Below are 25396 nucleotides of genomic sequence, written 5' to 3'. Positions count from 1 at the left end.
AGATTTAAGTCCTGCTGTCGGTGTCGACAGCTCTGGAGGAGCCTTAATATTACGCTCAAGTAACTGACAAAGTCGTTCTTTATATCTCTAGTTATATCTCTCTTCGCTAGTAAAACGAATGCAATGTGTCGGTGATTTGGAGAAAGAAAAACAGGATCTAACCCTCCTGCGCCAAATATGGTGCTTCTATCGTAAAATGCTCTGTGGCTCTAAGTAGTTTAATCTTAACTGCTGCTCTGAAGGGTCACAGTGAAGAGAGAGAATGACAAATTGATAAAGCCGTGAAGTGAGGTACCATCCATTTACTGCTCCCTATGGAACTTCCTTTTGGGTAGACGGCACCAAAGCTGTAACAGAGATCAGAGGGCCAGGCTTCATGACCTGTGTCTGGTTGTGTTTGGGTTCACCTTGCTTTAATAAACACCTAGATGTAGAGAGAGGCCCTGCTTCCCTAAACAGGGCGCTGTTGCACAAATGAAGCCTAAATAAATGCACACACCATGAACATAAGGTGCATGGGTTTGTAGTGTTTGTGTGGAAGTATTTTGGTCTCACGCCAACCCTCCTCAAGTGTCTCACAGGTGCATCTCCGCTCTGCTGGCCTGCTTTGGCTGGCCGGCAAGTCGGCCTGGCCCCAGATTTACTGCCCTGACACAGGAATCCATTAAAGGCTGTTTAGGGATCCCAGGCCTGAGCCCCTCTGAAATCTCTTTCATTATAGCTCCAAGCTACCATGGAAGGGGAGCGGCTTGGCCAATCAGCAGTGCCACCACATGTGTTCGTGTTTAGCCTGATGGCTGAGAGGCTTAAGTGGCTACTGCACACATCTCCTCCGCTGACTTTTATGGAGAAAATGGAACTTTAACTCTTTGTATTTTTTGTAATAAGGTGCGTATGTGACTGAGAGTGTGTACGCGAGAGTGTGACTGTGTGTGTGTGTGTGTCTTCCTTGGCCGAACACAGGGCTCTAAATGAGGCCAGGCCAGCCACACGTTACATTCCCCCTGTCTGGCTGGCACTGCGTTGGCTAATCAAGACCGGTCCCATTTGGTTCACAGTTCCAATACTGACCCCCCCTCGACTCCATTCCCATCATTCTTTGGGTCCTTTGAGGAATCTTTCTTCACCTCTCCACATTTCCTTCCTTCCCTCATTCATTCTTTTATGTTCGTCTTTTTCTATTTTATGCCTTTTATCATAAATGTTTCTTACCAGTGTTCACCTTTGTGTCTGATGTTCACGCTACCAAAACCGCAATGCAAGCACACAAACACTGTAGGATTTGTGCTGTCTTCACTTCTTAAACACACCCACCGGTGCTCTGCTCACTTTTAGGGTTGTAAAGAGCCTTTATCTTAGAGTTGGGCTTTGATAATGTGGCTAATGTGGATTTCCAGAGAAACATGCAGAGACAAAAAGAGGTTGAGTGATGCAGGTGAAAAAAAAATAGAGAAAACAGCGCCGTGCAACCTGATGCTTGCACATGTGGGTTTTTAGCAGTGTCAGCATGTCAGTGGTACAACATCTGCACAGCAACTGAGGGACATCATGAGATATGGAGGTGAGAAGCAATATGTAACAAGGTAGACGGACAAAATACAAAGAGTGTAACTTATAAAGTGTAAGATAGTGTTAACATAAGCAAATATGCACACACAGTGAGGGAGGAACATGTGCGTTGCAGTGGAAAGCATGTTAATAAGTGGCCTGGGGCATATTTGGGCTCCCATGGGGAGAGTCCTGCCCTGCTCTGTAAAGCTTCTGTCTCTTCTTTAACCCGCCTATTAAACATGGTACACAGGTGGCTTATTAAACCCACTGTGTCAGACAACTACAGTGCACACTGATCATTCAGCACACAGCAGTGACAAATGCTGTTAAATGCACTGGTGTTGTATTGCTAATGGTTGATGTGTTTAAGTAGCTTGTAGTTCACATATAATGTTGAGTTTGATAGATTACTGCAGGGGATCATAAAGATTTTTATCCAATCCAATTTTTATCCCAGACTCAAATTTGACAAATTTAGTCGCAACCCTCAGGGTGGGGTTCATTAAAAGAAGCTGGTACTCCAGTCTCACGAGGACCCAGCAGACGTAGACCTGCATCTTTTTCCTATTACCTCCTAAGTCATAACTCTATGAAAAGCTGTATCTCAGCAAAACAACATATTCTATCAACAGAACTCCGATATGTTTCATCTCTATCCTTCAGTGTTCGATCATTTCATTCCTTTCGTCTAACTACAACCATTTGCTGGGTTATTCTCATTACCAGCAGAACTTAAGCAAGTCTCCCATGAGCATGGGCACCCGAGATCTTGGCTACGGGCTAGATGATGACGACCTGGACAATGCAAGCAAGTATGTACTTCTTTTTTTTTTATAATGTGTTGCCTCCCGATATTTTCATAGTGTGGCCATTTTCATGTTGTTTAAATGATGCATGTGAAGATATGAAAACCTTGACTGGCTATCTGGCTGATTCGCTTATATTAATAAAAAGTTGATAGCCTGTTAAAAAGTGCATTTCCAAGTAAATTGATTCTTTTTTACTCGTGGTAACACTGCCCCCAAGTGGTAATATTTAGTAAAAGCATATGTTGACTCTTCATTTCAAAGGCTCCAGGAATCACTTGTAATTGTTGATCATACTGATAAAATTACTTATTGTACTATATGTTGAATATCATCTTTCATCTTTCTTTCCCACACTGGATTAGCATCTGATGTTCCTGATTTAAAACATGACAGGAATCACTGTTAAACTCAGCTGGCCTCTTTCTCCTCTCTGTTGAACACAGGGTCTCCTCAGAGGACAGCGGCGATGTCCCTTGCTACACCGAGGACAGCGATGATTCCTACTCACTGGAGCTTGACATTGACTCGTCGCACTCAGGCCAGATGAACCTGCTGGAGGAAATCCTGGACTCTCTGAACACCTCGACTATTGAGCAGGGGAAACTCAGCGCTGCCAAGAGCCTGGATTTCTTCAGGTCCATAGAAGATTTAGACTACAAGGTTCCGGTATGCAACAAAGTTATGAAGTCTCATAACAGAGCAAGTTAATATCTCATTTTGAAAACCTTTGATGCCACCCAGGTCTGTGCATCAAGGTATTTACTGGTATTTCCTTTTTTTTTTCTATCCCAGAACAAGCCGGCACCTTCCACTGATTCTAAACCGGCAGATGACAGTGATTGTGGTGGAGGTGGGGATCAGGGAGGCTGGAACATGGGCCAAGACGACAGCGCTGTCAATGGAAAACACCTTCCACCATCACCACGAAGACAGCCCAACAAGAGCAGCCTGAAGATGCCAAAGACATCTTCAGCAGCTCCTTCAGTCCCAATCATCACCACAACTCCCCCAGTCCAGGACCGAGACATCTCCAGTTCCCCATCTCGCCCTCATCAGTTCAGCTCTGACCAAACCCCTAACCCTCTACCTTCACGAAAACAACCAGGAGACCGCTTCTCCTACTCGCCAGTGCTTTCCTGTAGACAGACACCCCCACCGCCATCTCCCACTCTCTGTCACACCTACAGTTCTCCAGCACCTGTTTCTCACTCAGACTATTCTGATGTGCAAGCGAGCCGCTCTCGGACCATCTCAGACCCCCAAGCAAGCCTCGAGCTTCCCCAGAACCAGAACCAGACTTCCTCCACCAGCGTCCTGAGGAGGAAGGTGCTTTCCAAGGAGATGGTGCGGCACTACCAGGAAAAAGCCCTCCAGAGACATGCCAGCAAGGGCAAACAGGAACGTGACCGGAGCCCATCGAAGAACAGGAGGTCAGCTGTGCAGGTCCCGTGGGAGAAAGAGGTGCCTAAAGATGGGCTTCTGGGGCTCAGCTTGTGTCTGGGTCAGAATAAAGACTCAGGGCCAGCTGCAGTGCAGGATCAAGGCCTCCTTGAGGAGATTGAATCCATGTGTTGCCTCAACTCTGTTCTAAACACCAGCCTGCAGCTCTCGCAGGTTCACTGCAACAACAGTCACCACCAGGTCGAGGGCAAAGCCACAGAGGAGTCCCAAGGGACGTCAAAGACTCAGCGTGTGTGAAATGCCATAGATTCTACTGAAATCTTCACTGTAACTTTTCTATTACAATTAGCCACAGTCTCAGAGGACTTTAATGGGTCAGAGTTTTTTTTTTTTTTATCTCAACACTCAGCCAGCAGGAACAGTTACAGACAAATCTGATGTCGTACAAACAGCCACGAACAAAAAGCTACAACTTCTATAATATAAAAGAAAGAGAAGTGGTGCTCTGCAAAATCTTCATCTATCAGCCACCTCTGTATTTATATGATAACACCTTATTTTCTATGAGAAATATCAGCCATAATATTATAACCTCTTACCAATACGTCAACTTGTTTTGAAAAGTTTCCTAAATATCTGAGATCTCCACTTTAAAATGTAGAAAGAAAAACGAGTCTTAGATTCAGTGCAGAATTTCTCATCAGCAAAAAGACCATAGTATAGTTTAATTTTGGGTTTTTTTGGATGCAGTTAATCCAGTTTTAACTAGTTTCAGGAAAATACAGAAATTAAAAAAACCTTGATAAGAAGAAGATTTTTGCAGTGTATTCACAGCTCCTCATTATATTTCCATCAGTATTTATCTACCTAGTAACATTCATATGGAATACACAACAAAAAACACAAATTATATATCTTGATAATGCAGAATTTGTTCAGGTTCCCAAAAGGAATCTGTCAGCATTAAAAGATATTACACCAACACACTGTTGTGTCAGTATTATACTGAGTGTTCCAAACATTTACATGATCAAAGTCAATTTGCACTTCTAAGTTAAGAACTAATACTCAGTGATTACTTCCTGGTACTAAAATAACTTTCACAAGGTTTACTCTGGCCTTTTAAACTAATTATACACTGTGTAAACAATGGTTTTTTATCACCATGCCTTATATGGACATGTGATTTGTTGTTGATGCTCTGGTATCTTAATCTATAGATACCGTAACAGGTACTTTATAATCATAAGGTCTTAAATGCAACAGTTAATAGTATTTAAGCTGCACTAGATTGGTAGAACAGTTAATATACAGGATGTGCTTTAAGCTTCTGATTTTAACTTCATTCCAGATAAAAACAAATGTGCACCTCTCTCCTCTTCCTGTGTTCCTCAGGACATTTACTTCACTCTAAAAAGATGCAAATATAGTTTAAAGTTTTTTGAAAAAGCCAGTGTCCATGCTTCATCTCCATTTCCGTCTCTTCTTTTTCTCACCATTCCCACTCTTCTCCCCCTGTTTTCCCCTAATTTTCTGCCTTTTATGACTCTCGGCACAACCAACTTTCACTCTCAACCTTAAAAAATGGTGGTAGGTTGGTGCAGAGCGTGAGATGTTTAGAGTGGTTGTGGAAACTTTAAACTGTGAGGCTGGCAGTTCGCTGCACTTGTGTTACTGTTGACAAATCCCATGAAAAGGCCAAAACTAACAGTGCATTGTTCTGTCACTCATTGCTTTGAGTCTCAACTCTAAGCTGTCTGTGCCACTCAAGCCCATTTGTTCCCACTGATAATGGAAAATAGATCACAAATATTCAGCTTCAATTTACAGTTTAGCTTAGTAAAATAGCTCTTGTTGGGGGTTATTTTCATACACTTATTCTTATAATAGTAAATTCATAGTGGGTTTTAGTGTTTTCATGGGATTTTTGTTTTCACTTCTAATGTAATTCTTAATATTTCATGTTTCTTTGTTTTTCTCTGTCTCACACGAGGAAAAGAAATCGCTGTCGTCCTAGATTAGAGTCACACACTGTAACATAATGCAGTGGTTGATGATTGTACTGTAATGAAGCAATATGGTTCTCCTCAGAGAGTAGCTACATGGATGTAATATGTACAGAGTCTAAAGTATCTCTATAACAGACTCTCCTGTGGAGAGAAACACCGTGTCCAGAGTTTGTGGGCTCCCATCATTCTCTGTGTCGCCACAAACCCAGAGAAAAGAAGAAAGCTGGTTTTCTTTTTTTTGTGCGCTTATGTTGGGATCATTACATTTATGGTTCGTTGTTCTTATGATTTATGCCAGACGCCAGTTGGTGTGGCAGTTTAATAGCAGCTATTTCTCCACTATTTGAGCGCTGCTCTGCGTTAACAGTTTGCTCATAAAGTCGCTGGCTTGCTTCTAAAAGCCCAGGAATCAGGCCTAGTAATCCAAAAAAGGAAGAACACAGTCTCCAAAACAATCTCTCTACTGGCCTTATTCACTGCAAATACTTTAAAAACTTACTATGCATGTATTTAAAATAATGAGAAAGGTCAGTTTTTTTCTCACTCTAATGCACAATTTTACTTGAAAAGTGATCACAATCAAAGTAGATTCTAGAGGGAGTAGGCCTCGTGCCCCTAAATAAGTCATTCTGAAGCTGTTTAAGTTTGTGTTAGCTGAGGTGTGTCTGCGGGTGTTAATGACAGAGTGGAAGGTGTGCCTTATAGAGTAAGAGTACCGCCCAGTATGACAAGGTACAGTATTATGCTATGGTGGATTTGAACATATTGATATTTATGTAATAGACACAAATCCCCCCCCACCCCCCCACCTGGACCTGAATTGAACTTGGGTACTACCGTAGCATTGTTTTTGTAGCTGCTTTACTTTTGAGTTTCGGCTGCCGCCACGCTGTGTTTTACTTTACTTCAGTCGGTGAGAATCCTCCTGTTCCTGTTACGAGGATCTCTGAAGTTCTCTGGGTTGTAAATTAGGTACCTTCTTTGATTGTACTATTAGTTGATTAGATGTATAGTTTGTGCTCTTTTTGTTTTCTCTAAGAAAAAAAAAACACCTTCATTCATTCGAAGTTAACTGTCTTTAAAAATGTTTCTCAGAGGACTTTCTCCAGTTGATTTCATATTGATGAAAAGTTATTTTCAACTGAATAGACGTATTTTTGCTGCGTATATTTGCGTATATTTTACATGGAAAATATATAATTGGTGTTGTATGTTCTCGAGAAAAAAAAACACACCTAATATATGAATGTTTTAGATTTTATTTTTGGAGAAAAAAATAGAGAATATTAACAAAATGTTGTCTTTCATGTCGAGGCGCATTTGACACCTTCTAGTTAAAATAAGCAGAGACTCACGCTTGCTCGTATTGTACATGGTACAATGCTGACTGTATCTGCATGTCTGTACCTGTATGTATTGTACGCTATGATTTTATTTTGGTTTCCAGGTGTGGTCCATTCTCTTGGTGTTAATTATTATTTCAATATTTAGCACTTCCATCAAATCAAGAATGGTGGATGTAACTTTGGGTATCGTACGATGCACTCATTCTGCCTTGCAGTGGGTATTTTAGGGTTAAATGTCATCTGCCTTGCATTTTATGTAGAAGACATTTCTTCTTCTTCTGTTTTTTTTTTTTTTTTTTTTTTTTTTTGGTTAGTGGCTCGTGGAAATCTAACTGTAGAAAACTGTGCAAAGAAATACTTGAGCAGTGAGCTGCTGTTGAGGCTGATGATGATGAAGCTTGTGCCGTTTACACTAATGCTGTACAACGATGAAGTAGTAATTTTCAGGGGATTTCGCATTTCGGTGTCGACAGGCTTGTGATGCCCAGTACTCTGCTAATAATACAGTGTAAAGTTACGAGTAAATATTTACTACATAATTGTCATGAAATCACAAGTTCGGAGTGAGTGGGAGGTGACAGACTATGTAGCAGCTTTTACTGACAAGATAGTAACATCACTTTCACTGAACCACACACAAAAAACAACAGCAACAAATACACTTCATAGTACGTCGAGCAAATTTGTTTCTCTGTCTCTTGTTTGAGTATTGTAATGATGATCAATTTACTGATTTTCTGATTCTGTGCACACTTGCATGTTCTAACTATAGAGAAAACAACTGTCAAACAACTGAGGTCAATCTAATGTTGATGAGTAACTTGGTACAACTGCACACAATGTATGCACTGTGAACTAAAAATAAATTATAATGTTCATGCTTATGCATCTCTGGACTCCTTTTTATACCTAAATGTTATTTTAACATAGAGAAAATAAAGTAAATGAAATATCAACTGTGCATGTTATGATATCTTGCGGTATTCCGTCTAAATGTAGTCTATAAAATTATTATCTTTGTCTTATTTTCCTAAATGAAGTCAAGTTACCACAAACGTACAGACGGAGCCATGTAGTGTAGTTGGTCTTTGTATAAAATATTATAAAGCTTTAAAAGCTTTTATGATGGGGTCTGGGAAAAAAACAGGCTGGTTCATTTATTTTAATAAGCTGCACCTCAGTGTTTGTATGAAAATCATTGTATTGATTTCTTCAAACAGTAACTCATAAAAGAAACAAAACTTACAGTAGCATCGTAGAGTACATCGCACTTTGTAGATATCAAATAAATTACAATAAATTCACTTTATTTAAGGCTCAAAGTAAAATTCAGTTTGAACACTAAACAAAATAATAATTACAGTATATACATTTAATATTACATCTTGACAAAACAGTTCAGAAGAAACTAGCAAACTAATCTCAACTAGATCAACTAATGCTTAAACCTGACTCTTAAGGACATATTGTCACAGTGGGAAAAATCTATACTTCATCAACAATCAGCATAGGTGTAAGAGTTAGAAATCCATGTCCTGCAATAAACGCACATCCCTGAATTGATGAATTTGAATGGGGGAAGTTTTGCTCATGAGATTTTACGACAAAGTGTGTGTGGTCAATATGTTTTGACCACAAATCTTTGTATTTTGATTGATACACTGCTGGTTGGTACAGTGCAAAATATTATTTTAATATAATATTAAGGATTGATGAAGCACCGGGCTCCAATTAGTCTTTTCACACATCTGGTATCAGGTGTATTACTTATAGAAGCTCCTATGTCATTATAAAAGCTAGAGTATCAACGTTAGCACTATCTGCTATCTGCATCTCATATCAGTCTCTCCATAGGCGGTGGCTGGGTGATGCTCCACATCTCCACCCGCGATCCTTCCTTCTCCTGCCGGCTGGGGCTGTAGGTGCCGTAGGTGGCGCGGCGGTTTAGCGCCATCACCAGGCCCACAGAGGTCAGAATAAGAACCAGCAGAACGAAAACAGACCCCAGACTGATGGACAGTAAGAGGTCAGAGGTCAGACCCTCAGAGGTCAGCTGCAGGGAGGTGGGATAGAAAAGCAGATGCTTGCAAGAAATTTCAAACAAATGTTTTGGTTTAACAATGTTCATTTATATACTATGTTTATTTCTATCTCTCTCACATGTTTTGCCTCAGTCTCACACACACACACACACTTCTCTCCTGACTTGCTGACACTACACCAGGCGCTCCACACGTTCTGCCAAAGTGCTGATGGATGTGTTTCCCAGCTCAGCAGGTGGGTTGTGACCACCAGGAGCCTCGAGTTGCCGCAGACTGAAACCTCCCTCCGTCTGCCGCTTCTCTCGCAGTTTGGCTACGGCCAGTGCCAGCCCCAGCATCACCACTATCGCCAAGCCAACCAGACACGGTGCCAGCACGGCAACCAACCGCGAGCTGTGTGGAGCATCCTTCATCTGTGGAGGATCACACACACACAGGCAAGATGCTGCCTGATGATCCCATCAGCACATACATGGCAAACACCACCAGAAAAACACTGGCTCACCACAAACAACACACACACACACACACCCAAGATTATATTCAAACAGGGAGAAAAGCTGTTTTACATGAGGTGTCTGACAACTTGTGAAACCTGCTAAGATTCATTTTTAACTTACAGCCCGTTAATCTTCACACCCCAACACACAATGAGCCCGTATGGAAACACACAGATTTCTGATCTCAACAGTGAATCAAGACGAATCAGACCAGTGCGGCAGGTGAGCGATTGTTAATGTTCATTAATCAGCAGCAAAAGACAGAGCAGCATATGCGCTTAAATCAGCAATTGGTGGTGTGATAGCTGTGACACTGCTACAAGGTTACCAACAGCACACCAGCTGTAAATTCCCGCTGACACCATCTTCATAACTAAAGCTCCGTACAGAACTTGTCAGGTTGCACAAGGCTCGGAAAAAAAATCTCAGAAGTCAGCAAACTTTACATTGAGCAATCAACACGGAAACCTAATTCTAATAAAAATACAACCATCCATATCCTGAGGCAAAAAATAACTTATGCGCTCATGCTCGACACTGTAGACATTACACTTTCTTTCCCTCGCTACAGGTACTTTGTTGACTCCTGGAAAGTGCTTACCTGTCACTGTAGCACCGTCGGCTGTCAGAGCAAGTGTGACACAAGCGAGCCAGAGCAGCCTGCAGCCAGGACCTGCCATCAGTCACTGACTGCCACACACACAGACACGGAGCTGTCTAACTAACCAGTCTCTAAGGTACGCGGCAAGGCCACACTGAAGCCTCTGCAGAGCAGCTACACACAGAAACACTATGCTTCCCCGCTGTCAGCACTATCAACCTATGTGTGTGTGCCTGCCAGATAAGCTCCCCTCATACATTTCTGTGAAGCAGCCTGAACTTCTGTGAATGCCACCAGATCTCTGCTGAAACTGCACTTCAGCACCAGATGCTGCTTTTTTGCTGGTGTAGCACATTTTCCCCCCTCTGCTTTTCTCTCTCTCTCTCCCTCTCAAAGGATGGCTACATCAGTGGAGACACTGAAAAACTGCTTCCTATTTCCCTTCTCCTCTTTTCTCTACATTAGGACTAGCTGTGCTTGCAGCGGACACACGCACACACAGATTCAAAAAATACAAGATAGAAGACTGGTAGCTAGCGTGCGAGAGAGAGAAGTCAAAAGTATGTGCACATCTGAACATGCACACGTATGGTTGTTCAATCTTATTCCAGAACAATATCATTTAGATCCAATAGTCAGGTGACCAGATGAACATGGGGATGTGTTCTGTGTTCTTCTTGCTACAGTCACTCGTCCTACTGGCCATTAAGTTTCTATTCAAGCTTTCACAAATCAATCAATGATTTTTCATACAAACTGTTTTCGTCCTATCTGCCTCCAGCATCTCAACAGAGACGCACTGTGAAGAGACACAAAGAAGACACTTTATGTCAAGAATGCTGATATTTTGAAAGATACCTGCTTCATTTAAATCAGACTTAACATAAACGTTTGTCTCCCATCACATCAGGATCCCACTAATCAGTATGAACAGGATGATTGATGACAAGCAAGCGAAACCTATTTAACTGTTCATATTACATATTACATATTACATATAACAGTTGATTAAAGGCAGACTTGAAAAACTCTTCCTTGGATAAAGGCCTTGTCATATTACAACTGAAAAGTGTCCACATACTGTAGCCTATTGCTTTTACTCACCCGCTGTGAATTTGCACGTCTGTGAACTTGTTATTCTGGGATGTGCTCACACTACATCTTGTTAAGAAAGATTAGGCGCCTATGTTTGGTGTCACAGTTACCACCTGACATCCGTGTTTACCTACAAACACACGCTGATTCACAGTTACAGCAGGAAAACGGTGAAATGAATGAATGGAAGTTGCACTAAGGAAAAGATGGAGGACAATGGGAATGAAATGTGTGATTATGGAAGAAACAGATGAAAAGAGGACAGACAACGAATCAAAGCTGATATGAAAGATGTTTTATTTGACAACAACAGACATAGACTGGATTAAACTGAGACAGGACAAGAGGACAGAATATGATGGAAGACAGACAAAGACAGAAATTACATGTCAACACAACAAGACAAGACAAAAACACATTCAAATCTACCATGAGACACAGACAAGTGCAAAGATTCAGTGCGTTGTGAAAGGTTGACCACAACAGTGTGCTAAATGTTGACAGGTTCTATTTAAGCATAGCCGCAGAAAACACAGGCTTAAAATATCTGCCTCGCACAGGAAGGTTTAGAGACAGAAACTTCTTCTTTGATAGTAAACAACGCCGAGGAGTCAGTCAGTCAGTCACCGCAATGCTCTGAACGCACATCAAGAACAAAGCGAGACATCTTGTCGTCTCCCAGCCCCTGTAGCTGCTTTTGTAACTACAACACCGTTTTGATAGTTCTCGCATTCATCCGCGTGGTGCTCCCGAAATCCAGCTCAGACTGACAGGATATCTTCAGTTAGAAACCTTATAAATAACACATTTTACATAATGGTTCCCACTTTGCCAACACTTTGAATCCCTTTAGACCACTCTAACTGTGCAGAAACTGATATTTGATTACTTTATTAGTTGACTGACAAAAAAAAAAGGACAAATTAGTCAAATTAAGTCACCTATGAAGCAAACTGCAAACAGAGAATAAAAACTGAATGGAATTGATGACGAGAAGTGATTTAGTTGCAGCTATAAATCAGATTTTATCTGTGTTGATTTTACAAGAAAAGTCAAGAAGAAGCAATTTACACTGAGTAACATAAATAACTCTATTCGACAAGGTGCTTCTGATTACCACAGTATCATTTTAAGGCACAGAAACAGCTCTGTGGTACTAAAACCCTAATGTGTGCAGTGTGCTGGTCATAAATACAGTACCTGATTGGGAATCACCTGCGCTTTGGGCGGGAAGAATGCTTCAAATCCCCCTCTGCACCCATTCTATCAAGTCACCCTCACATACTGCATGCACACTCATTCATTCCCTCCCCAGTCCACCTCTGGCTCATCGTCCAGCCTTAGGATGAGGTAGGAGAGCAACTGGAAGAGGTTCTGCCAAAGCAGTATTGCCACGTAAAAGTAAATGTCGCTTACATCCATCTGGCACATGTCTCCAGCGTAGCTCATGTCACACACGCAGACGAACTTGTTGATGAGGTTGCGGCAGTAGCCTCCGTTCAGACAGGGGTTGGACTTGCACTCATCCACCTCCTGTTCACACCTGAAGACACAGAATCACAGGTCAGTCAGAGACTACTGATGAACTGCAGAACACTTAATGACCGCTTATAGCAAACAAACAGCTAAAATTGGCAGGAGATGCTACAATACCTGCATGAATATGACTCTGGATCAATTTTTACTTATTTACATATTTAATTATATTATACTTATTATTATTACTTGCTTTTATTTCATACTGTTCATGTTTTTTCTTCCTACCGGTGTCCAGTGAAGCCCGGTGGACAGTCACAGGAGAGCTCTCGATCAGTACAGTTGCCTCCATTAAAGCAGGTGTAGTTTCTAGTGTCGTCTCCGCACACAGAAACAGGCAGCTTGGGTCGTCTGATAGAGAAGGAAAGAGAGAGGAAACGCATATGTTATCGTGTTTTATTTCAGACTGTAGCATCAGAGGTATTGGGGGGGTCCAGCAGGTCAAGTGCAGCAGGGTTAGATATCTTTATGTCTGCAAAAAGCAGGAGAATCAACCAGGCATAAGCTGTATTATTGAGTTTCCTGCTGCTCCCCACAGGGGAGAGATAAGAGGTCTATCAGCCGACCAGGATAATAAGATAAAAGACCTCTTGAAACCAATCACCAGCAGGATGTTAAATCATATGTACTAGAATAAAAAACAAACCATATCTCTTTGGCCCCTGTGACGCTGTATTTGCCTGGAGCACAGTAGCTCTGTTCCAAAATCGCAATAATATTTCTGTTAGCAACTTGAAGTTCATCTCTCAGTGCTTACAAAATGTTGGCTTTTTCATTCTGGAAAGTGTTCAGTTTTGCCAGGTGAAGTTTGAGAAGCTGGGAATCATTTTGAACTGCAGCTGTCACTCATTTGAAACAGTGAGTTTCTCATTTTGAAACAAACAATTTCAGGGGGAGCATTAATATTAGCTTTGCTTGGCGTTTTGTTGCACGCCGTTGAACAAAAAAAACTGGAGACATGGTACATGACATTTGAAAGACAAATATCTAACACGAAGGAACAAACACCTGGGAACACCTGAGAAGCAGAAAAAAAAAACAACTTACACATTTTTGACAACAATGTACCATGGAATTTCTTCAACGCGTTCACTGGAGAGAAACGGAAAGAGAAATGGGGAGAGGGGGTAGAAAGACAAAAACAAGACAGAGACAAACAAAAAGAAGTCATTGTGATAAAAACTTTACAGCGTGGATGTTCCCAGTGAAGGGAGATGTGCAGCTTGTCTGGTGGCTTGCTTAGCGAGACACTTGCAAAGGTTTCGCTTGTGCAAAAAGATGCAAAATGCAAGAGGCTGTGTGTTTACAGGATAAATGGTTGGAGGCGTTCCCCTGCTGGTTCTCTGAGGCAAACGTTAGATGACAGGGGAAAGAAACTGGCTCTGAACCAGAGAGCCTTGTGTAGTGAGACACCACAGCAGACTGAGGCCTTTTCTGGCTGACACTAGAATAGAAATGCCGCTTGTGAGACGCTCACTGCAGACATGGTTGAAATGCTGAACAGAGGCAGAGATGTGGAGACATTTACAGTAAAGGTTTTTGTTTGTGCTGGGGTGCAGTTTCTTTTCTGTGCAATTTTGAAGCAATTACTAGCGTATTTTGTTTCGTCTTCAGCTTCTACTCAAATTTTTTCCACAAATCACCAAACTGAGATCTCTATGCTCTGTTTTCTTTATCCAGAAACACCAAAACTTACTTGCAGAGGGGTCCTGTGTAGTTCTCAGTACAGAGGCAGGCGTACCTCTCTGGCCCATGCAGACAGGTGCCTCCATGGGCACACTGGTGGTTTTCGCACATATCCGCCTCCTCCTCACAGTCCACGCCTGTGTAGCCAAACTCACAGGCACACTCGTAGGTCAGCCCGTTCACGCTGCAGTTGCCGTGGACACAGGGGTTGGAAGCGCACGTGTCGACGAAGAAGTCACAGCGTCGTCCAGTCCAGCCCTCAGCACAGGTGCAGTTGTAGGTGTTGAAGAGGTCCTGGCACTCGGCTCCATTCAGGCAGGGGTTGGGCTCGCACACTGGGGCCCCGCTGCAGCCGAGGGCTGCTGGGTGCAGTGATGTCTGGATGAACTGCTCCTCCTGCAGGCGCGGGAAGTTCACGTCAGAGGAGCTAAAGTAAGACAGAGCAATGCCGCCGAGCTCCACAGTGCTCAGGCACCCAGTCAGAAACCAACCAGCATCGGGGGCCAGGCCTCCCAGAAAGATGTCAACCCCCTCCCTAAGGAAGTCCAAATTGCCTCCTTGGCTCTTGGAAGTGCTGGCTTCTTCTATTTCTTCATCCAGCACCAAAGTCCACTGGGAGATTGGCATCCACGGTGCTGCCATGAACACTTGGGCGTTGTGCCACTCACCATCACTGACAATCCTTTGGCTCCTGATGCTGACTGTAGACACAGCCTCCTCTTTCTCCTTCTCCTCATCTACACTGGTGCTCTGAAGTTCCACGAACAGGAAACCATCCTGGACAGAGAGCGTGATGAATGCTGAGCCCTCTTCTGCATGTAGGATCGCTGCATTGCGATTGCGTGTACGCAGGTTCAGGGACAGGTTAGTGAGATTGCGCGATATGTGGCCGTTTCCCCGGTAAGACAACACGGTGCTGTCATCCAGGAAAGTTGAGTTGGCATAACCTAGGAGATTAGGAGAGAATATCTGTTATGTATTTCTGTTCAGTTACTTTGTCAAACTTTTAAAATCACTGCTTTATCATTTAAGGATCAGAGAGGGACAGAAAGAGGAGGTCATTGTTTCTCTGTGAGAGTTAATCACTGCACATAGGGGTGTCTTACAGAACAGACAGGCACCACAGTAAATCACCACTAATCCCAGCAAAAAGGGATAAGATGGACTCAGACCCCTCCTGCTTTAAGAAGTACCTACAGTATTTTATTCCATTACTTATACTGCTTAATGTGTTCAAGTATCACCATGTCATACTGTACTGTATTTGCTGTTATTAATATATGACATCAATAACACTTTTAGAGAGACCTGTTATTCTGAAATTGTTACACAGCAAAATATGCAACAGGTTTGATCCAATTAATCACATTAATTAATTATTAAAATACATAACAGTGACAGGTAGGCCCTTCTTTTACAGTAGCTGCACTTTCACCTTACTTAGATTCCGTCTTATAAACTCTAGAGACATTTCCTAAAACGTACTCTCAAATGCTGAGAGAAAATGAAATAGTTAGTCTTCTCTTACATTCATATCCCTGGTTCAGCATCCTGCACTCTGAGTCTGTGGGACAAGGTGACAGCTCGCACCACCTAACCTCTTCACAGCGCCGCCCAGCTGTGCTGGGAGGGCAGGTGCAGATGAAGTCATCCCACATAGAGTAGCACATCCCCCCATTGAGACAAGGGTTTTTCTAAGTATGAGAAATTAATACACATAAATATAAATACTGTAAAGGCTCATAAGAAAAGACAAATATTAGTAGAACACCAACACACATGTACAAGCATTTTACTCACACTGCAGGCATTGTCCCCTGAGCAGCCAGCAGTCACATTTCCCATGAGCTGCAGAGGATAAGATCTCACTGAGGTGTCCAGCCCAAAGAACTGTAGTCTACTGTCATTGATCCTCAGGTCCTGGATACAGCCTTTAAAATAACCACCATAAGCTGAAGTCATCCTCGTCTCCAACAGACCTCCCACGAACACAGTATCTCCTGCTTGGATGTTGACTGTCCTGATCTCCACATCACCCTGCTGCTGTGCTGCTACATATAGCACCATACGATCCTCCACCACCTTTACGCTCACAAAATGAACTTCGCCGTCATCAATCACACTCTCCGCCTTCAGGCTCTCAGAGTTATCTAGCTGAACTGTGACTTTGCCATCCTCCAGCCATATATGAAGATATTGACTGCTGCTGTTGGCAAATGCAAGGAGAAGTCCGTTGGGCTTACGTGTACGCAGGAAGAGCGAGATGGAAAAGTTGTGACCCAGGTCATCCGTTACAGTAAATGCAGCATAACTGTGAGAATCCTCATTCCCAAAGCGAGCAGTCACATGTTCTGCAAAAAGGGATAAGATACGAAGAGACAACAAAATGTTTAATCAGTTTAAATATGATAAAAAGGGAGTCAGCCCAGCCCTCATAACCTGTGTCCACTTTTGTTTGTTCGCCTCCAAAGGGCAGCCTTGACGTTCAGAGGTCATACAGGCAGTGCAGTACCACAAGTACGTAAAAGCTTGAGCTGTACAGTGAATGGCTGCATGGCGTGTATACTGGTGTGTACACGTGAGTAAATGTGAGTTCAAATGTCCACTCAGACTGTGTGAGCAGTAATCAGCTTTGATTGACTCAAGAGGCTATAGATATCTTCCGTGGACGACCTGAACGCTTCACTGTTTTCAGGGAAACTAGTGAAAAAACAACAACAAAACTACAACTTTTTCTCTTATCACTCAGTTTCTGATGTATCGATCACTTTCATCCATATCACAGTGAATGGTGCTGTGTCCTCTTTATGTCAAAAATAGAATCCTCTGCCTCCTTAATCCAGTTCATTAGATAAGAGGATCTCTCCCTCTGTCCTTTACTGTGGCTTTTGATTGGCCTCATCTCTATCCTTTATCCTCTGTTACACATCAGTAACTGAGGATGTTATTTAATTACCCACTTACAACCTTTTGTTATAGAGACCTTTTACTCTTTACTCTCAATTAATGTGGTTATCTTAAACCTTGAACGTGACAGTGGGGTGTTTGTGGTGATGGGATATTCTAAACTTTTTTTTTTTTTAGTCTGACCAAAACTAAAACCCAGTTGGATTATACAAGCAGACTAAGAAATCTAGTCAAATGTTTTACACTGTATTGCTGCTATTTGACAGTATTATCTCACAGTTGTAAACATACCTTCTGCGCAGTCCTCCCCCTCATAAGGCCTTGGACACCAGCACTGGTAGCTCTGCCACAGATTCACACACTTTCCTCTGTTTTGGCAAGGCACGTCCAGGCAGCGATCCCTGTGACTGCAGCCAGGAGACACATTAACTGCAGAGTTCCTCAGCCATTCCTCAGGGACCACAAGCTGCCAGTCCACAAACACATCCTGCATGCAGCCAATAAATGCTGTAAGTGGAGAGTTCCTGGGACCATTTGAGTCCTGAAGCACTCCTCCAATAAAAGTGTTCTGAGGAAGTGACACCGGCCCAGCTACAGTGCTCTGTACTAGGGCCACTTTGTGGCACGACTGGCTCCCACATCTCCCACCATCATCCAAAAGTTTCAGGCTGAGCACCCAGTTTGCGAGCACAGCCTCCACAGAATGCCATTCTCCATCTGTGACATTTTGTGGAATCTCCAAAACCTGAATAGGGTTTTCAGCTGTAACCCCAGCTGAGGCCTCCTTCCTCAGTGTGAGACGAAGTTGTCCTCCCTCCAGCTCCAGGCTCAGCAGTAGCCCCCTGCTGTTCCTCTGGAATAATAGAGCTGTGGGCAGAACAGTCTTGAAGCTGAGTGTGATGTTACAAGAGACCTCTGCATCCACCAGGGGACTCTGAAGCAGCAGGTAGCCTCTGCGTTCAAAGGAAAAAGTGGTGGGAGTCTTGCACAAGGGTCCCGTGTACCCAGGTGAACAGGAGCAGGTGTAGCCATGAGTCCCATCCAGCAGAAAAGGAGAGCAAGATCCTTGGTTCTGGCATTCATGACCCTCGCAGCCCACCAGCCTCACATCACAGTTTACACCTCCATAGAGAATCCCATTGGGACTCTGTTTGAGGCAGTGGCAAATGTAGCCTCCGACATGGCTCTCACACCTGGCCCCATTTTGGCAGGGACTGGGGTCACACAGGTCCTTCACCTCTTGGCAGAAGGAACCTGTTGGGCGCATAAAACATAAATAATAAGGTAACAGGTAAATAGGTAAATTTCAAAAAATGTCAAAAGTGAATTATTATCATTGGTCTTTATTCATTCTTGTATCTTTGTAAGTGAAACAGTATTTCTGCTACGAGTTCACAAGTCACATTGGTGTCCTCGTGCCAGGCTATTAGGAAGGCAAGTTGCATAATGATTGCCAGTGTAGAAAACGTGTACATATGTTATGGTTATAGTTTTTCTTTCCTGTTATCTTCTCCATAACGTGGAAATAGTCTGGACTACCATGCCAAGTTAGCCCCAGCTGACTAACCCAACTAGAAGACCAGTTCCACACGAGACACTTTACTTGTCTGTGTGTTTGTGTTTTGTCTCAAGAAATCTTTGCATGCTACTCACATTTGTAGTGAAGTGTACTATCTAATTTAAAATACTACTTTCTAATTTAAAATAATTTAAAATGTAGGCAGATTGTCTATGTATGCTCTAACTATATGCACAGAACCATTAACATGTAGTAAAACACAACAGGTGTAGTTTCAAGTGCATTTTAACAATTATTATAGCTTTTAGTCAATAGAAACTAGGAAAGAGGAATGAAACATCTATTATGTAATACGTACAATACCTACTTATACAAAAATGTATTTTCATGTTACCTATTCCAAGAAACAAAATTCCCCAAATCCATGGAGCAGGTGTCCACATCATGCCGGCACGTTTTTCCTCAGAATACACCCAAACTTGTCCAATTGCACCATATTAGTTGGTGTGTACAGGCCATCCCAAAGGTGGTCTGCTACTTGTCTACTTCTCTACAGCCACGTAGAGCTGAATAGCTCCAGTCAGGAGACCGGCAAAGCCAGATCCTGGGGATTAAACTAATGCTATTTGGTCACCTTACTGAGTCAGTGCCACCGCAACTGGCAGAGAGTCAATTTTTAGAACACAACTCTCAGCAGGCAATAGCTCACAGTCTTAGCCACTGTAGACTGCTGAAATAAATCTTGTGTAAGCAAGAGAGCCAGATTTTTCTGCTTTTGCAACTGAAAAGTATAGTGTGATGTAACATCCAACAGTGCAGTGATGCAGTTTGTCTTGCGCAAACAATATAATTGTTTATCGAACATTATCAATTACTGTACATTATCTTCAGACTTTTTAGATCTATGTTTACACTGTAATTATTACTTCTAGTTGTCCCACAGTCTCGTTAGATGAACACATCACACAACTGAAGCAGAAACATTAAAAATCATATTTTTATTGGCATAAATTATTTGATTTATTGTAAAGCTATGCTACATGCTATGCACTGTATATACAGAGATGCTTACTTAAAAGCTACGTCCACTGGGGTCTAGTTGAGCAGTATTCGGTTTTCATAAATAGTTATTATGTATGTTAGATACTGTAAAAAACACCATAAAAGAGTCTATGCACTGTGTTATTAACAGTTACCCGTAGGTTGAGATTGTTGCTGCTCGGTGCTTTGTAATATAATTCAACTGAGGTATTCAAACTATGTATTTATTTTGATGGCCAATACGTCTATTTAAACAAATGGTGTATACTGTGTCAGTTTGAACAGCTTAAATCACTGCATACTATAGAAAGCACTATTTCAAACCATCATTAGGGATTTGTGCAACACAACATTTATTCAGTTGGGTTGATCAGCATAAATTACCTGCTGTTCCTGGAGGACAGCTGCAGACATAGCCTGCAGCATGCTGGTGGTCATAGCGTTCAGGCAGCAGAGGCTCACTCCCATACAGGGCCTGCCATGACCTCTCAATGCAGCGGCCTCCGTGCATGCAGGGGCTGCTAATGCACTCGCTGATGTCTATCTCACACTGACGCCCCTCGAACCCTGAAAGTTTTTCAGAGGACAATAATGTATAAGATTATAAAAAACTCTATCCAGAACATTCTGAAAAGACCAGATCTATGTCCAGGTCAGATTTTAGTTTTGTTAGTTTTGTCTTGTCTTACTTGCACATAAACACATGTACAGTAACACACTGGGAATATCACGGTGCCATAGTGACATAGTTACTGGATTTAGGACAAATCCTCCTTTCCTTACATTTCTCATCTCTCATTTGTTCCTTGAATGTTGTGTCTTGTGTTTTACCTGGCCAGCATTTGCACGTGTAGTTACCCTGGTCATTCTCACAGATGGCGCTATTGAAGCAGGGTTGAGAGTGGCATGGAGGTAAAGGGATCTCACAGTATCTGCCAGTGAAAGCTGTGTGAGAGCAGTCACAGCTGTATCTGAGACACATAAACAATAAGATCATTATCATTCAGAAATCACATGAATGAGACTATTTACAGCATTACCTCAGCTTGTGTTATTAGATCTATAATTGAAATTCTTAACATTATACACATATACACTGCCAAAAAACAAAAACATCACAGTATAACACCAAGTCTGGTAAATTTCAGGAATATGAATCTGTCCATTCAGGAAGCAGTGAATGTTTTTTTCATGTGATGGCCCCAGACAATGCTCTCTCTCCCCATCCTTCCTGATTCTTCTTAGGTTTTGTTTTGCTAGTGTTTTTGTCACTACTGGTAGCACAAGGTCATCCAATTACCTGCCTTGATGCACAGTCATATGTGCAGTGGCAAGGTGTGCTGTGTCTCCCAGCACAGTGTCAGGAATGTGGAGGAGATACCAGCAATACAGGTGTCAGAGAGCCATTACACCAGGAGAGGAGGAACAGGAGGAGATCTCCCAGGAGACCATCCACCGACTCGTGAGGAGCATGCCCAGATGTGTCGTATGTGTAAAGGCATGCAGATTCTATTCACACTTCAAAGTCACGTTATTTTCATTTCGATTTTAAATACAAGCCCTTCATGACTTGATGATTTTCCTTCCCTTAACTGTTGTCAGGTCATTTTATATTAATAAATATATTATTGTAACTTTTTTTTTTTAGCAGTGTAGCTCAACAGTTGTCTAACCTTAACCCTGGCAAGAGCTGCTTGTTTTCTGTGACTGATTGTGGGCTACTTACTCATTCACCCCGTCTATACACAGAGCCCCGTTCTGGCATCGCTGGTCTTGGCACTCATCAATGTTGATTTCGCACTGGTGTCCTTGGAAACCGGGCAGGCAGGTGCAAGCGAAGCCACCGGCGTAGTCATGGCAACTGCCACCGCTGAGACATGGCTGTGATTGACACTCATCAATCTGAACCTCACATGTGGCCCCTGTGAACATGAAAGCAACGCGGATGTCAGAGGGCAGGGGAGCATAGACTACACCGACTGAGGGCAAGAATGAATGAAGCTTTTATGTGCACTGGCTGTAATCATGTTTTGACTGCTCTTTTATCTCTCAGAAAGCATCTGCAGATGTTTGCTCTAAAGAAGACAAACCTAGAACCAGTGCAGAGTCTTCTTCAATGAATCCCCGTACAGTTTCACTAAAACATCCATTATCCTAATAACCCTAATGTTGGGAAGTGAAATGTTGTTTCTCCTGCAGTGCTCTTGGGATACGCAGCTTTGTTCCTCCTACTCACCAGTAAACCCTGGAGAACACAGACAGGAGAACGTGCCCACTCTGTCCACACAGGTGGCTCCATTTTTGCAGGGCTGTGAAATACACTCGTTTACATCGATCTGACAGTGAGAACCCTGGAAACCTGGCACACAGAAACAAGAGTAGCTGTCCCTGTGGCTTCTGCATATTGCCCGGTTTTGGCATGGGTTTGGAGAACACAGGTCCACCGTTGGAGGCAGCCTGTCAGGAGTTGCACCTATGAGCAGATCACATTTCAAAATATTAATATGCAGATCCCTTATTAACCCTTATTAAAGTTGTCCTTAATAAGAATATATAAGGATAAGTTTGATTCACCTGTAACAAATATTTGCAATGTTTCAATACATTAATGGAACAGACCAGATCTTGACTGACGTTTTGTATGATCATGTCTGGTATGAATCTCTTTTATCCCTATTTACATTTGATAAAAATACTTTGTCTAGCAGTTGCCATTACAAGGACTTTTACATTTAAGGACCTCTCAAGGTGCAATGGTAATCAATTCTTATGTTTTGCTTCAGTAATCAGTCCATTTCCACAGCGACTGCATCCAGTCAGTAATTTGAAGGATTAATTCCTTTACTCTTTATGGTCTGTTTTATTCTGCAAGACATTTGCACACATTACATTGCAATGCTCAATGTATATTATATTAATTACAAACCAAAATTTGTTTCAAGAGAGGATGAAATAAATGCTAAATAAAAAAACTAACTATGTTCCAACAGATTCTGTCATAAAAGCAAACGTTTCTTTGTTAGTTATAATTCGTTAGTTAGCTGACTAGGTCACTCCAATATAATAATCCAGCTCCAATTAGGAATAGCTAGAGAGGCTTCTCAGAATACAGTACTCCAGGCATAACAAATGACTATGATCCTGGTAATCCATGGATTGTGCATAAGAGCACACAGACTCATGATTGCCACACAAAGCAGATGTCAAATCAGACGAACAAGTGCATTTATTAGATGACAATCAGACTGCACCGTATTTCAACAGTTATGCAATATATGAATATTCAGTGTATATGAAAATACTTGAAAGTGTGAAAGTGTCTTTTGCATGAAGGGTTCAAGAAAGATTCAACATTATTATAAAACCGGGGGCCACACTCGTAGGAATGCTGAGATGAACACAGCAATCATCGCACAAGAGCCCAATCAGGGCTGAGTGGGGACTAAAGACAGATACGAAGAATACAATTACACTCTGTGATTCATCTTCATCAACTCAGGCACCAGTCTTCTGTCATTCGTGGAGGTCAAACAATTTGTCAGACAGCTGGCAGGGTTCTCCAGGAGCAGATTATACATGTCTAGACGTGGACTCAGCCCCCAGGGGGTATGATGAAGATCACAGGTACCAGAGGTGATGTTCTGACCTTATGCTACAATAAGCAACAACTCTCAAACCCTATATGAAGTCTACATATGTTGCAGAATAATTTAATTATTGTTTAGAACAAACTACAACAGGTGAAGTCTGTTGTTTGATTTGCTTTTTTCTGAATCCCCCTATCTTCGAGTTGCCCTGAGGCTGAGTTCAGAGGATTCAGAGCCAGGATTCAGGCCTGTTGTGCATTTAAGACACATCTCCAGCCAACCTCACATCCCCTCCCGTAGCATGTAGGCTGGCATGAAGGCTTTTTCATATGCAAAGTACTTCCAATGGCCTTTGTTTGGTCCTATCTGGATGTTGTTGAATAGCACACGTGGGGCGCCTGCCATCTCCTCTGGACTGATGCATGTTGCCAGAGTGTCTGTTTGACAGTTTGTTTCGGTGGAGATAAGACAACATGTTGTTTGGGGGCTTTGCAGAACGACAAAGACATATAGGCCTAGTACACCCCCTTTACTCCCATCAGTCATCCCCCAACCCCCTTCCAACTGTCCCCAATCTTACCACGCCCACATGGCTCATGACATGCCCCCCCATTGTTAGGTCCCTTTTAGTCATGTCTGTGATAATCACTATAGGCAATGATGTCACCTCAGAGTCTTGTCATTGAAATTCCAACCATGCACTGGTTCAATGCAGGCAATTAAACATTCAGAAGCTGTTATCAAATTGTTCACTGCTGTGCCTGGTTTACTTGTATTGATATTTTTACAGGAAACGTTTCCTAAAGCAAACTGATTTTTGAATGAGGTACATTTGCAGGTTTAAGAGAAATAAAGACACCAACTCACTCCAGTTTGAAGATGTCCAAAAGCACAACGAGGCCGGTGCAACATGTGCGGCATGGCACATGATTATAAAGTGAATGCACTGAAAAGTCTATGATGATTACACTGCAGTATTACATTAAACACCAATGCACATGAAATCACTTAAAAGAGCATCCACTTACCATCTATCACAACCAGTGACGAGATGAGAATTGTGCAGGAAAGTAATTCAAAATTGCGACGACGAATTAAATCCATAATCGTGGCAGAAAACCATCCTGCTCGCTGTGCTGAAGTTTCGTCCGATGCTGGTCTCCCTGCGTCTGTCTCCGCTTGCGGCGAGACATCTGTTGTCAACTCCAGATCCACTTGATGCACACTTCTCCTCTGGCTGGAGCACCATCAAGAGCCTTCATTACACATGCAATGTAAGAAAGAGAAGGACCGCAGCATGGCGCTCGACGGGCTGCACAGGCTGAGAGAGCGCTGCATTCAGAAAAGAGGAGGCAAGCATCAATATTTAATATTAAAGAGTCATGTTAAAGATCAGTAGATTTAGTTTACAGCCTGTCATTTGAAATTAGAGTTAAAGAAAAAAAAAAAAAACATAAAATAATGTAGATGTATGCTACTAAAATCTGATCAGTAATGAATCTGATATCATGAGAGCTGAATGATTAATGAGACAATTAAATGAATAGATAGATAGATAATAAAGCTGAGAAGTATTTTGGTTGCATTTGCAATTAATTCGATTTGATTGTTATTGTTTTTATGAATAATTAATAAGTGTGTTGCAATTGTAAAAAATACTTTTAAAATACTTTAAAAACAATAAAATTATATTTATTTATATATTATTGAAAAACTTTATTTGTCCATGGAGCGGTGTCACGGAGCGTCTCCATGGCAACGCGACC

The 25396-nt window shown here is 42.2% G+C and overlaps 2 protein-coding genes across 5 annotated transcripts in view; one reads left to right on the top strand and one right to left on the bottom strand.

Annotated features, from left to right (window-relative positions):
- The window catches only part of dennd1b (DENN/MADD domain containing 1B), a 95006-nt gene extending 87006 nt beyond the window's left edge, over window positions 1–8000 (top strand). For 2 of the 4 annotated variants that reach the window (XM_026345003.1, XM_026345000.1), the window contains 3 exons: window positions 2275–2363; window positions 2804–3026; window positions 3153–8000. In XM_026345003.1, the coding sequence (XP_026200788.1) occupies window positions 2275–2363; window positions 2804–3026; window positions 3153–4058 (1218 nt within the window). In that variant the 3' untranslated portion in view covers window positions 4059–8000. The remainder of the gene's footprint in view (window positions 1–2274; window positions 2364–2803; window positions 3027–3152) is intronic. The other 2 variants (XM_026345002.1, XM_026345001.1) reach the window with 2 other exon arrangements.
- Window positions 8001–8481: 481 nt separating this feature from the next.
- Window positions 8482–19448, bottom strand: crb1 (crumbs cell polarity complex component 1). The gene is made up of 9 exons (XM_026345984.1): window positions 19397–19448; window positions 17775–18737; window positions 16377–16927; window positions 16105–16270; window positions 14587–15523; window positions 13938–13982; window positions 13119–13241; window positions 12771–12897; window positions 8482–9169 (listed from the first exon to the last, which is right to left on the bottom strand). Exons 1-9 carry the CDS (start codon window positions 19446–19448, stop codon window positions 8951–8953), a joined length of 3183 nt encoding a protein of 1060 aa, XP_026201769.1. The 3' UTR covers window positions 8482–8950.
- Window positions 19449–25396: the final 5948 nt, after the last annotated feature.

This window comes from Anabas testudineus, chromosome 4 (assembly GCF_900324465.2).
Source record: "Anabas testudineus chromosome 4, fAnaTes1.2, whole genome shotgun sequence".
In the NCBI taxonomy this organism is placed as follows: Eukaryota; Metazoa; Chordata; class Actinopteri; order Anabantiformes; family Anabantidae; genus Anabas; species Anabas testudineus.
Note: the sequence above shows the minus strand (reverse complement) of the source record. Positions and strands in the feature narration are given on the sequence as shown.